Source organism: Eretmochelys imbricata, chromosome 23 (genome assembly GCF_965152235.1).
Source record: "Eretmochelys imbricata isolate rEreImb1 chromosome 23, rEreImb1.hap1, whole genome shotgun sequence".
NCBI lineage: Eukaryota > Metazoa > Chordata > Testudines > Cheloniidae > Eretmochelys > Eretmochelys imbricata.
The window spans coordinates 1507210-1520246 of NC_135594.1; the positions used below are offsets into that span (position 1 = coordinate 1507210).

The 13037-nt window shown below is 69.3% G+C and overlaps 1 protein-coding gene across 1 annotated transcript; it reads right to left on the reverse strand.

Moving 5' to 3' along the window:
* Positions 1–232: 232 nt before the first annotated feature.
* On the reverse strand, positions 233–12192 carry NUMBL (NUMB like endocytic adaptor protein). Its single transcript, XM_077840243.1, is given in 11 exon segments — positions 233–1246; positions 1248–1583; positions 1585–1766; positions 2125–2277; positions 2562–2852; positions 3600–3771; positions 4452–4592; positions 4820–4894; positions 5275–5349; positions 5786–5926; positions 12130–12192. Coding segments are annotated over 10 exon segments (1692 nt in total). The 5' UTR covers positions 5912–5926; positions 12130–12192; the 3' UTR covers positions 233–1105.
* Between the last annotated feature and the right edge of the window lie 845 nt (positions 12193–13037).

The following is a 13037-nucleotide window of genomic DNA, read 5'->3' on the forward strand; positions in this document are numbered from 1 at the left end:
CTGCCACTTCAATGCACCCCCCCCCCACGGGCTTTGACTTGTGGCAGGATCAGGGCAGACAGCTGGGGGGGGCATCTGGGGCACTGCACGCCCGTCTGTCCGTCCATCGCACCCTGGCCTGAGCCCCTCCCCCATCTTCACCAGGATCCCCCCCCCCATCCCTGCCCCCGAACTAAAAATCGAAGACAATAAATTAGAGCCAGGAACAACCCCCCCGCCCCGCTTGGCCAAGGGCCCCTGAGACCCCCCAGGCCAGGCCCAGCCAGGGGTCTGGGCAGGAAAAGCTCCAGCTCTGGGTGTTTTTTCCTATGGGGGGGAAGCTCCCCGCAGAAGATTTAGGGTTAGCATCACCCCTGCTTTGCCCCTCCCTCCAGACTCCCCATCTGGGCCACGCTGAGGGACCCGGGGGGCCACATCACCCCCCAGTAGGTGGTGCTGGTGCATCGTGACCCCCCCCCACTGCTGCAGCAGAGGCCTATGGGGTCGGAAAGGCCAGAACCAAACCCCCCGCCCCCGAGGCAGCTCCCTGCAGGGGAGGCCAATTCCGGCCCCCAGGACCCCATTTTCCCTCCGCTCAGCCCCCCACCACCTGCCCCCAGTCCCGGGGCTGTGGGGCCTCATCTCTGCAGGTCTGACCATAAGACTCGGGGGGGGGGGTTAGCCCTGATCACCCCCGGACCTGGGGGGTGCTCCCTGGTCCAGACCCCCAAAACGTACAGCCCAGGATCCCTCCCCTTTTGCAGCCAGCCAGCTAGGGACCTGTTAACCATTTCATCACCGGGGGGAGGAAAGGCTCCTTACCCCCACGCTCCCCCCCCACTTCAGCAGACCCCAGCCCCACCTCCAGGGACTGGGACCCACGCTCAGCCCCGCATTGGCCCCCCGGCAAAGCCCCCAGCAGCAAAGCTGGTGCGGGCGGGCGGGCAGGCGGGCGGGGGGGAGCAGTCCTGGGGGCCCCTCCCCAGGCTGCCCCCCATTTGACAAGGAGCTGGTGTCCCAGGTTCCGCTGGGGTGGGGGGGTCTCCGTACATCCCCCCCACCTCTACCTGGCCCCATAGTCAGTTCCATAGTGGGGGGCTCGGGGACCCAGGTGGCCCCCCCCAGCTCACAGCTCGATCTCAAAGGTTTTCTGCAGGTCTCCGGCGAAGGGGTTGACTGGGTCGGCCCCCCCGGGGGGCTTGGCCCCCAGCGCCGCCCACTGAGCCTCAAAGGGGTCTGGCTTGGGCCCGGGGGGGGCGGGCGGGGGGGGCCGTGGCCCCCAGCTGGCCCGGCTCCGGGGGCCAGGGGGCGGCGCCGCCGGACTTGGGCCGGGCCTGGGGGGGAGGGGGCAGCACGGGGCCACGCAGCGCAGGGGGGAAGGGGCCGGCCTTGCCCCCCGAGTTCGAGGGCGGCAGCTGGGCAGTGGAGCAGAAGACGTTGGCCACCATCTGGGAGGGGGTGATGCCCACCACGGGCACGCTGGGCGCCCCGTAGGGCCCGGCCAGCGGGTAGGCCCCCGCGGGCACGTGGGCCGGCTGCATGTGGGGCGGCCGGAAGATGCCCACGGGGGCGGGCGCGGCGGCGTAGCTCACGGGGTAGGGGGGGCAGCGTGGCGGGCAGGGCCGCGGGCACGGGTGCCGCGGAAGGGGCCAGCTGCTGAGCTTTGGCCGTCTGGGCCGCCTCCTCCAGCCAGCGCTCGGCCTCCGACGGGGTCCGCTTGTGTCCGGGCTGGAACGGGGGGGCCGGCGAGGGGGCCCCCGCCCCGGGCTCGCCCCAGGCGGCCGGCTCTGCGGGCGAGGAGAAAAACCCACGTCAGGAGCGAGCCGCATGCCAATGCCGGGGCAGGGCGACGGGGGGCTGGCTCCCCAGGGACCCCTCACCCTGCGCTGAGATCGGCTTTCTCTGGGGTGGGGGGCAGGGGCTGGTTATATAGGGGTTTTCCCTCGGGGGGACGGCTTGTCCCTGTGCCCTTGGCACAGTGGGGGTATGGGGCATCCCCGGGCGGGATCCCCAGGAGAGTGGCGCGGCAGAAGGGGCCTGGCACCCCAGGGGGCTCGGCATAGTTGGGGGGACCCCCCGGGGCACACCACGGTGTACCTGGGGGGGCGTGGCACAGGGAGTGGGGCACAGAGGGGGGGCCCGTACCTTGGGGGAGCCCCGCGGGGGGGGAGGCGGTGCCGTCGGTGGCCGTGGGGCTGAAGGGGTCGGCGGGCGGGCGGGCGAAGGAGGCATCGATCTGGCTGCAGAGGGCACTGATCCCGTCGCTGTCGCCGGGCGGGGTCGACTCCAGCTCCAGCACTGGGGGGGTGTGGGGAGCAGAGTTGGGGGGGGCAACTCGGAGCAAACCACCCCCCCTTCCAGTATGGCCCCCTCCCTCTGGGGCTCCCCACGCCCCCCATCTCTTAAAGGGCCGGAAGCCAAGATACCACCCCTAGGGTCCAAGTACCCCCACCCGGCCCCATGCCCGGCTCCCCTGCCCCCCAGCTCCCCCCCCAGACCCCCGTGCCTGGCTGCCTAGCTCCCCCCCGCGCCCGGCTCCCCTGCCCCCGGCCCCCCAGCTCCCCCTCCTGCCCCCGGCTCACCGGCGCCCCGGGCCGGGAAGCCCCCCGTGCGCTGCAGGGTGGAGGGCAGGTCGCTGAGCCGCAGCGAGAGCTGGCGTTTGAAGGGCGAGTTCCTCTGGCTGAGGGCGGGGAAGCCGCGGAAGGAGCCTTGCCGCACCAGCTGCTCCAGGGGCGCGTGGCGACGCGGGATGGCGTGTTGGGGGCCCCCCTCCCCCTTCTCCGCCGGCGAGGGGGCCCCCTGCGGCGGGGAGACGCTGCCCGGCTGGGCGGGGCCGGGGGGCGCCGAGGGGGTGGTGGCGGGGGCGGCCTCCGCTGGCGGAGAGAGTCGGGGTGAGACCCCCCGTGGACCCCCCCCACCACGCCCCCCCCGGTGCCCTCGGCTCCTCCCCCCAGGACGGCCCCCTCCCCCACGAACCTCCCTCCCTCCCCCCACACATTCAAGTCCCCCCACCTCAGACCAAGAGTGGCCCCCGCCCAGCTTGCAAAGTGGGGGCTGGGCGGGACTCAGAGTGGGGCGGCTACCTGGGGGGGGTTAGAGCTGGGCAGGGATGGGGGGCAGAGATGGTCAGAAGCTTGGGGTATTGGGGGGGCAGGTACTCAGAGGGGTGGGGGGGAGAGGGGGCAGAGATGGTCAGGAGCTGAGGGGATGGGGGGCATAGGGGGTGGAACTGGGGGGACGGGAGACACGGGGGGCAGAGCTGGGGGGCGGAGATGGTCAGGAGCTGAGAGTATTGGGGGGTGGGGGAGAGTTGGGCAGGGTAGGAATCCGGAGGGTACTGGGGGGTCGGGGGGCATGAGGGGTGGAGCTGGGGGGGTGGAGCTGGTCAGGAGCTGAGGGCGCGGGGGGGACGGGGGGCATAGGGGGTGGAGCTGGGGGGAAGGGAGACACGGGGGGGCGGAGCTGGGGGGCAGGAGCTGAGGGCGCGGGGGGACGGGGGGACGGGAGACACGGGGGGCGGAGCTGGGGGGCAGGAGCTGAGGGCGCGGGGGGACGGGGGGACGGGAGACACGGGGGGCGGAGCTGGGGGGCAGGAGCTGAGGGCGCGGCCCCCCGGTCACCTTTCTGGCTGTCCGGCGGGCGGGCGGCCGGGGCGCGGAAGGAGCCCTGGCGGGCGAAGCTGGTCCGGTTGGCGCCGAAGGAGGCCGTCACCCCGCACTCCTGCTCCCGCTTCTGCTTGCGCTCCAGGCAGGCGGCGAAGGCGCAGCCCACGGCGTGACTCAGCCGCTCGCCCTGCGGCAGGGGGCAGAGCCCGGTCAGGGGGGGCAGAGCCCGGTCAGGGGGGGCAGAGCCCGGTCAGGGGGGGCAGGGGCCGGTCGGGGGGGGGCAGGGGCCGGTCGGGGGGGGCAGGGGCCGGTCGGGGGGGGCACGAGTGGGCGCAGCGGAACATGAGCAGGCAACGGGGCACATGCGAGACCCAGCGAGCGCGGGTGTTAGGGGCGTGCCGGGGCGGGGGGGGCGTGCAGGGGGCTATGGGCAGGCGTGCCGGGGGCATGCTGGGGCGGGGCAGGGCGTGCCGGGGCAGGGGGGGCGTGCCGGGGGCATGCCGGGGCAGGGTGTGCCGGGGGCTGTGGTCGGGCGTGCCAGGGGCGTGCCAGGGCGGGGGGGCGTGCCGGGGCGGGGCTGGGTGTGCCGGGAGCTGTGGGCAGGCGTGCCGGGGGCATGCCAGGGCGGGGCGTGCTGGGGCAGGGGGGGCGTGCCAGGGCAGGGGGGGCGTGCAGGAGGCTGTGGGCGGGCGTGCCAGGGCGGGGGGGCGCCTGGGGCGTGCCAGGGCGGGGGGCGTGCCGGGGGCGTGCCAGGGCGGGGCGTGCCGGGGGTGTGCCGGGGCAGGGCGTGATGGGGCAGGGGGACGTGCCAGGGCGGGGCATGCCAGGGCGGGGGGGGGCGCCGGGGCACCCCCGGGGGCCACGCACCGAGTCCTTGAGGGCCAGGAAGCAGTGGCAGATCCAGCGGCGGGCGGTGCCGTCGCGGCAGATGTAGGAAAAGGCCTTGTCGAAGTTGCGGTCGGGGGCGCAGAACGAAACCTTCTCAATGGTCTGGTCGACGATGAGATCCTGGGGGGGGGGGGGGGGCGAGGGGGCATGAGACAGGGGCAGCTCATCCCCCCCCCCCCGCTTCCCCCCCCCGCCTCAGCCCAGCGGGAGACACCGCACGTCCACGGGGCTCCCACTGAGACCATGGGGGCTGGGGGGTGGCAGGACCCCCCCACGGCTCCCAACCGCCCCATAACCCCCCCAGCCGTGCCCCCCACAATCCCCAGTCCCTCCCCTCACCCCCGTACCTTTGTTTTGTCGTCCACGACCCGCAGCCCGTCGGCCGACACCCACAGAACTGACTTCACCGACTTGCGCCCGCTCTGCAACCGGGGGGGGGTGTCAGTGGGGGGACACTAGAAACCCCCCCAGCCCATCCCTCGCTCCTGAGCCCTCTGCCCCATGGGGGTGGGGCAGAGTCCCAGGCTGGGGGGAACCACTTCAAAGAATGGAGAAATCCATTAGTGCCCTCAAGGCTGGGGGGAGATTAATGGGGGGATGATGATGGGTAGCTGGCGGGGGGTGCTGGTTAACTTGGTGGGGGCTGAAGGGGGTGCTGGTGAACTCGGGGGGGCTGGGAGTTGAAGGGGGTGCTGGGAAACTCAGGATGGAGAGGGGGGTTGAAGGAGGAGGTGCTGGGGGCCCCCGGTGGGGGCATCTGGCCTAGATCTGCCCCCCCGGCCCCCAGGCCAGCTGCACTCACTGTTTTCAGCTTCTTCACGGCCTCTTCACACACGTGCATCCCCCGGGACTCCTCCACCTCCGCGTGGCCCAGGTACTGCGGGGGGCAGAGGTCAGAGCCAGGCCACCCCCCAAGGCAAGGCCCAAGTGCCCCGTCACCCACCATGCCCAGCGCCACCCCCGGGTTCCCCGCAGGGAGGGGGAGGAGCTGAGCAGGCCCACGTGTGCGAGATGGGGATGTGCAAATCCGGGGCACACGCGTGTGCCTCCCAGGGGAGCTACTGCGAACGTAGGCGTGCAAGCCAAGCGTGCAACCCCCCAGCCTGTGCCTCTCCGCTGCCCACACGTGCAAGCTGAGAACACAACCCCCGACCCACGTGTGCCGGCCGTGTGAGCCGAGCGTGCGACCCCCCCGGACCGGTGGGCACCCTGCTGGGCACGTGTGTGTGACAGCCGCTCGCACACAGGAGTGCGCCGGGGCGCGAGCGGAGGGCGTGCAGGGCGTGCGAGAGCCCCCCGCCCGGCGGACTCACCCGCACGGGGAAGCTGCACTTGCCCCGGCGAACGGCCTCCTCGTCCGCCTGCCACTGGTGAGGCCGGCTGGCCTCGGGCGCGTAGGCCGGCTTCTTCCGCCGCAGGCTCTGCCGGAGCTTGTTCATCGCGCCACGCCGGGCCTGGGGGAGACGGGCGTGAGGCCGGGGGCCCCCACTGCAAACAGGCCCGGGACCAGGACGCCTGGGTTCTCTCCCAGCTCGGGGGGGGGCTAGTGCTTAGAATGGGGGGCAGGGAGCCAGGATGCCTGGGCTCTCTCCCCAGCTCTGGGAGGGGAGTGGGGGCTAGTGGTTAGAGGAGGGGGGCTGGGAGCCAGGACGCCTGGGTTCTCTCCCAGCTCTGGGAGGGGAGTGGGGGCTAGTGGTTAGAGGAGGGGGGCAGGGAGCCAGGACTGCCCTCAGGAGCTGCCAATGTGGACAGACACAAGGATCACTCTGGGAATGTGCACCCCATCTCCGGGGGTCCCCCCCAGTTTGCATGAGCTGCCTCTTCACCCCTGGGAGACACTCAGCCCCTCCCTCCCCGAGCTGGGCTCCCACCACTCGTCAGCCCCTGGTGCCCCGAAATGCAGGAAGGTTCAGGGTGTGCCCGAAACACGAACGGCACGGGGGGGGGGGGGGGGGGCTGCGGGGCCCTGGCAGGGCAGGGTGGTGCTACGGACCTATATAACCCCTTCCCCCTCCAGCCTCCCTCACAGAGGGCATCTGCTGTGGGCCCCTCTGTGCCGAGCTGGCCTGTGCCCCACACGATGCCCCCCCAGCTCCTAACAAGGGGCACAAAAGGGGCCAAGATGGAACCCCCCACCCCCCAAACCGACTTGGCCTGAACCCCCCCAAAGCAGATTGTCGGGGCTGGAGACGGGGGGGCTGTGGCTGGTAGTGGGAGGTGGGCAGGTTGGGCTGGGGGGACTCCTGGGGGGGACAGGGAGGGGGCGGGCTGGGGGCGGGGACAGGGCTGGCTCTTTGGGGGCTGTGGGGGGGGGCAGTGGGGCGATGGGGCCAAGGGGAGGCAAGGCCTGCGTTGGAGGGGGAGTGGGGAAGATGGGGAGGGAAGGGTAGGGGCCAGGCCTGTGTTTTAGGGGGGTGAAGTCCTGGGGGGAGGGGCCAGGACTGCAATGGGGGGGGGAGGGGCCAGGCCCACATCGGGGTCTTGATTTAAACTCAGCCCCAGACAACTGAGGGCGGCCAGAACAAAAGGCCGCGGGGGGGGGGGGGGGGCCCAGCCCCATGGTAACCCCCCTCCCCTGAGGGAGGCAGCTGACCCGAATCAGCACAGGGCTCTGGACAGCTGTCCCCCCCCCCCCCCCAACACCAGCTGGAGCCGTGCGGGGAGGTCGGGGCCGGGCAAACATTTGGCCAAGGGGGTTTGTTTCCTCAGCTGCTTCCCCGCCCCCCCTCCCCTGCCCAGCCCCCCACCCCCCTGCACACCCGATCTTCTGAACACCCCCCACCTGCTCCCCCTAAATACCCCCGCCCCCTTGAGCGTGGGGTGTCCGGCCACAGGGAGCTGGGGTGTTGAGCCCTGGGGGGAGGGGGAAAAGACGCCCCCCCAGCAGGCTAAGGGAATGTGGGGTGTCTTCCCACAGAATGGGGGACAAGTCCCCCCTAACCCCGTCAGCAGTAGCCTGGTGAAATCAAGCGCAGGGCGAGTTCTCCTGGCGGGGGCGGGGTCCTGGCTCCGACAAATCAGACCAGGCTGGACAGTGTCGGGGGCCGCGGCGGGGGGGAAGTGGGGGCAGGAGGGACTGGAATTCAAAGTGAAACTAGCGAGAATCAAATCAATACCAGACCAGCTGCAGCCCCCCACCCAGAGACCCTACAATAACAGCCCAGCCCCCGGAGCCAACACGCCTAGAGACCCTGCAATAACACACAAGCCCCCGCAGACCCTACAATAACAGACCAGCCCCCGGAGACCCTACAATAAACAAACAAGCCCCCAGAGCCAACACGCCTAGAGACCCTACAATAACACACAAGCCCCCGGAGACCCTACAATAACACACAAGCCCCCGGAGCCAACACGCCTAGAGACCCTACAATAACACACAAGCCCCCACAGACCCTACAATAACAGACCAGCCCCCAGAGCCAACACGCCTAGAGACCCTACAATAACACACAAGCCCCCGGAGACCCTACAATAACAGACCAGACCCCAGAGCCACAGCCCCCCGCAGACTCTACAATAACAGCCCAGCCCCCGGAGCCACAGCCCCCCGCAGACCCTACAATAACAGCCCAGCCCCCGGAGCCAACACGCCTAGAGACCCTACAATAACACACAAGCCCCCGGAGACCCTACAATAACAGCCCAGCCCCTGGAGCCCCGACAGGACCAGCCCAGCCTGCCCACCCCCTGAAGGGCTGAGCTCCCCCAGCTCCGGGAGGGGGAGATAAATATTCCCCATTCACGCCCCCCCCATGGGGCTGACGCTGCCCCGCCGGTGCCCAGCTCCCAGCCCTGCGGGAAGCAGGGGAGGAGCTGGGGGGACCCAGTCCAGACCGTGCCCACGGAGCAGAGCCAAGCGGACGCCTCGCCCAGGGATCCGTGCAGCACAGCTGCTGGCATCGTCTGCCCCCACCACAGCTCTGGGGGCTCGGCTCCACTCCGGGGACACCAGGAGACCCCCCCCCACCGTGCCAGTCGCCTGCCAGTGCTGTTCCCCCCCCCCGGCAGGGACCCCAGAGCAGAGCTGAGCTTGGGGGCCTGCTCTGGCCTGGGACACAGCCCTGCCCGTGGGGGCAGCTCCGGGGGGCTCCGAGGCCGGCCCCCGTCCTTGATCAGCTCCAGATGAGGCCTCGCAGGGTGGGCTGGGCGGAGCTGCATTTCTGTGGGTACCTGGCAGGGCACCAACCCCCCTCCCCAAGGCAACTTCGGCCCAAAGCTCCTGACCCCATTTGGTGGATCAATCCAGCCCCACAAGCTCCTTGGGAGGGAGCTATGCTGGTCACAGGGAAACTGAGTCACGGGATGTGACCTACCCCACAGTGACTTATTGACAGCCTGGAATAGAACCGAGGAATCCTGACTCTCTCCTCCCAAAACCAATAGACCCCACTCTCCTCCCAGATCTCCCCCCACTCTACCCACTAGACCCCACTCCCCTTCCAGAGCTGGGGGGAGAACCCAGGAGTCCTGGCTCCCTGACCCCCCCCAGCTCTAACCACTAGCCCCCACTCCCCTTCCACTCCACCCCCTTTGGCTGGAGACTCCAGCAGCAGCTGGCCTCCGATGTGGCTCTAACGGATGCTAATAATTCCAGATCGTTTCCCAACTTCCTGCCGGCTCCCGGCTGGCGTCTGGGACCCCTTGAACCCAGCCGCCCCCCAGCTCCTTGAGCTCAGCCAGGCCGGCCCTGGGGATCTCTGCGGTTGTCTCTGCCAGGGGCCGGGGAATGGGAGCGCTTCCTGTACGCTCCCCCGTGGCAAGCGCTCCCCACCCTGCCCCATCAGCCCTGCTGCCAACCGTCCGCTCCAGGCCCCGGTCCCCGCTCTCCACCCCGGCTGGGCTCTGGGATCCATGGGGAGGACGACCCAGCAGAGAGCTAGCGATTCACACCCCATTTGCACAGGGAAACTAAGGCACAGAGCAATCACAGTGGGGAGAGAGAATTCAGAAGGGAGGAGATCTGAGAAACAGGCCACATCCCTACTGAAGTAGTGTGATCAAGCAGGTAGGGACTAGGGCTGGGAGCCAGGACTCCTGGGTTCTATCCTCAGGTCTTGGCGGGGAGGGGGGTCTAGTGGTTAGAGCGGGGGTGTGGGGGAGCTGGAGCCAGGACTCCCCCGAGAGCTCCCAGCATAAGGTGGGGAACGGGAGGTGCAGGGAGCCAGTGGCAGAGCTGAGAATTGAACCCAGGAGTCCTGGCTCCTGGCCCAGTGTCTTCCCCACGAATGGCCCTGCTGTCCCCTCCAGCTGAGCTGCAGAAGATCCGGGCCTAGCCTGAGTTCAGCGCCAGAGCCCGACGGCCCCTGGCGAGATCCCAGCCTCCGTACAGACTAGACAGGATGAATCGCAGCCGTCTCTGGGGTGGGGTGCGGGGGCCGGTTATCCAGAGACCCCCTTGAACGGTACCAAGATGCAGCCGTCTCTGGGGTGGGGTGCGGGGGCCGGTTATCCAGAGACCCCCTTGAACGGTACCAAGATGCAGCCGTCTCTGGGGTGGGGTGCAGGGGCCAGTTATCCAGGGACCCCTCGCCTGGCGCCGAGATGCAGCCGACTCTGGGGCGGGGCAGTTGTTTATGCAGGGAGCTCTCCCCTGCTGTTCCAGGCGTGGCCTGGACCAAGCTCCAGTGTGTTCGGACTGTGCAGAAATACGACGCTTCTAACGCCCCTCAAAGCACTTCCCAGACGTCACCCCTGCTCCGCGACCGGAGAACGGCGAGCCAGAGAGCTGGGAACCACTTCATCCCTGAGCCCCTTCATGTGGAGCACCCGGGAGCAAACCCGGGAGTCCGGACGCCTGGACCCCGCCTCGCTGGGGAGCGAACCCAGGAGTCCGGACGCCTGGGTCCCCTGCCCAGAGCTGAGGTAGAACCCCAGAGCCCCAGTCCCCACAGCTCCCCCTCGTGCTGGCCCCTGCACCCAGCCAGACGCAGACACCCGGGGTCCCGGGCAGCCAGGCCTGGGCGCGGCGGGGGAATAATCCGTACCGCAACAAGGCCTCCCAGGAGCAGCCGGGAAAATAAAGACCCATCCACTCCCCTGCCCCCCTCCACCGGCTCCTGAGTCACTGAGCATCCAGGGGCCGCATGATTAAGGCAAGCGGCTGGGGGGGAAGGGGGGGGTCTTTTGATCATTGCCTGGGATACGCCACATCCTCGCTTCCCCAGCAAAACTCTCACATCCCCAGGCCGGCTGCAGCCGCCACCTGTTCCCAGCGCAAACACGCCCCAGCCTGGGAATTGCGGGGCACGGAGCCAGAGATCAGAGGGGTCAGGGAAGGGGGGGTTGCACTGGGGAAAGCCCCCTTGGTTTGGGTGTGACAAATATCTCCTCCTTCCCTGCCGGGACAGGCACATCCCGCAAAAGATCGGTCACCCCCAGACGTGGAGGCAGCCCCAAGAACTAGCTGTTTTCAGGAGAGGGCATATCGGCCCCTTCCCCATCCACGCACTCCACAGAAGCAGCTCCCCTGTGCGCCGGGCTCCCCTGGCTGTTCTGGGGCGGCCTGAGGTCCCCCCGATGGTCCACACCCCCGTCTCCTGTGTCTGAAAGAAACCGCCCCGGGCGGGTAACCGGCACCGACCTTGGGTGGTTTCTTTGCAGCAGAAGCGGGCACCAGGGCACGGCCGTGGGGAGACCCTAAATCCGGTCTCCCGGGCACCAGCTCCGCTTCCGTCCGCACCCCGTCGAGACGCGCGAACTTGCAAGAGTTTATCGCCCCCCCCGGATAGCATCACCCCTCGCCCTCAGATTCCGATCCAAAACCGGTGCGTAACCCACCGGCGTCAGGCGCGCCAGACGGGGCGCTGTGCAAATGGGCGCCCCCCAGTTCCACGGCGCCCTGGGGCGATTGATCGCGCCCGCGTGGCTTGGATCGATCGCCCAGCCTGCGCCATCTGCCAGCGCTCAGCCCCCCCTCGGCGGCTGCCTCTGGTTTCCAAGGCCCCGAACCACAGTCCTGCCAGATCTGCAAAACGCTAGAAAAATAAATGACACATTTCTCCCCGGCGCGGCTCCCTCCTTTTGGGGGGGCGGAGGGGGAATTTCCCTTTTCCCAGCACTGACGCCCCCCCAGCTCTGCAAAAAACAATCCAATTCCCCATCCCGACCCGAGGCCCAGACCCCCCCCAGTTTCTGCAGGCCTAGGGAAGGGAGCGACCCAAAAGCCCCGCACCCCTGGGGGGTGGACACAGACCCCTCTCTCGTTTATGTGGCTTTGGAGAAAATAATCGGGGGGGGGGGGGGGAGGGCAAAGCCAGGCCCACAGCCCAGCCTCGGCATCTCAGCTGCTCTCCCCGCCCGGACCCAGCACCAGGGGTGGGGGGGCCCCCAGAACTCCCCCCCCCAGCACGCTGCAGACCGCAGGCTAATAAACCCGTCCGGTCGGATGACCCCCCCTCCCCAGATGGGATCTGTAATAAACGCAGGGAGGGGAGAGGATGGGGGGGGTCCCGCTTTGCTAGAGCCCCCCCCCGTGCAGCCGCCACTGCGGGAGGGGGCGGCCCGAGGCGGGCAGGATTTTCGGAGCTGAGCCCCCCCCCCTTTCCGAGGCTGATTATGGCGGGGGGGGCTGCACCCCCGGGGGGGCAGATGCGACGTGCACAAGGCGCGGGGGGGGGGGGGATCGGAGCCCAGGACCCCCCCGGCCAGTCCTTACCCGGGCGCTGGCTCCGCAGGCACCGAGCGGCCCCCCCCGGCCGCCCCCGGCTCCGGCTCCGGCCCCGGCCCCTGGTTACAGTGTCGCACGCACGCGCCGCCTCCCCCGCCCCGGGAGCATTCCAGCCGCTGGCCACGCCCCCCGCCTCATCAATATGCCAATGAGCCCCACGCTCGGCCACGCCCTCCTCGGCGCGAGGTCTCACGGCCCCCGCCCCCACATTGGCCGCGCCTTTCCCAGCGCCTCTCCGCTCCCCTCCCATTGGCTGTGGGATCATGCATATGCAAATGAACTCTGCATTGACCGCAACCCCCTCCTTTCCTCCCGTTATTTACAAACGGCCTCAGCCCCCGCCCCGACTCTTCCCATTGGCCGCTGGGCTCATTAATATGCAAATAAGCCTTCCTGACCTACCCCTCCCTTTTTTTGGTGCAAGAGTCCCTCAGCCTGCTCCCATTGGCCCCCAGGCTCATGCATATGCAAATAGCTCTCCCCACCCAGTGATAGGCACAAGGGTTGCCCCCAGACCGGGCCCGGTGCTCAGAGGCAAGGGTGTGGGGGGGGGGACGGGTGGCCCCTTTACCTCTTGGCCACCTTCCTCCGAACAACGAACCCCCAGAGCGGATCCATCGCTGCCCCCCAACACACACCTGTCTCACCCCAACCAACTAGAACACCAGCCCAGAGCAAGTGAGAGATGGGACCCCCCCCGCCCCCGCTTCAATCAATTGGGAGTGGGGCACCGTTGTGTGTGGACGCCCTTAAATCGGTTCAGACCTGACAGAGGGCGGCTGAGCACGGGCTGGATGGAGCCACGGGCAACCGCCGTTGTTGTGCCTGGGGACCCCCCCGTGCCAGGGGTTAGACTCCGTGGCCCCCTGTCCCACCCCCCCAGGCCCAGCCCCGTG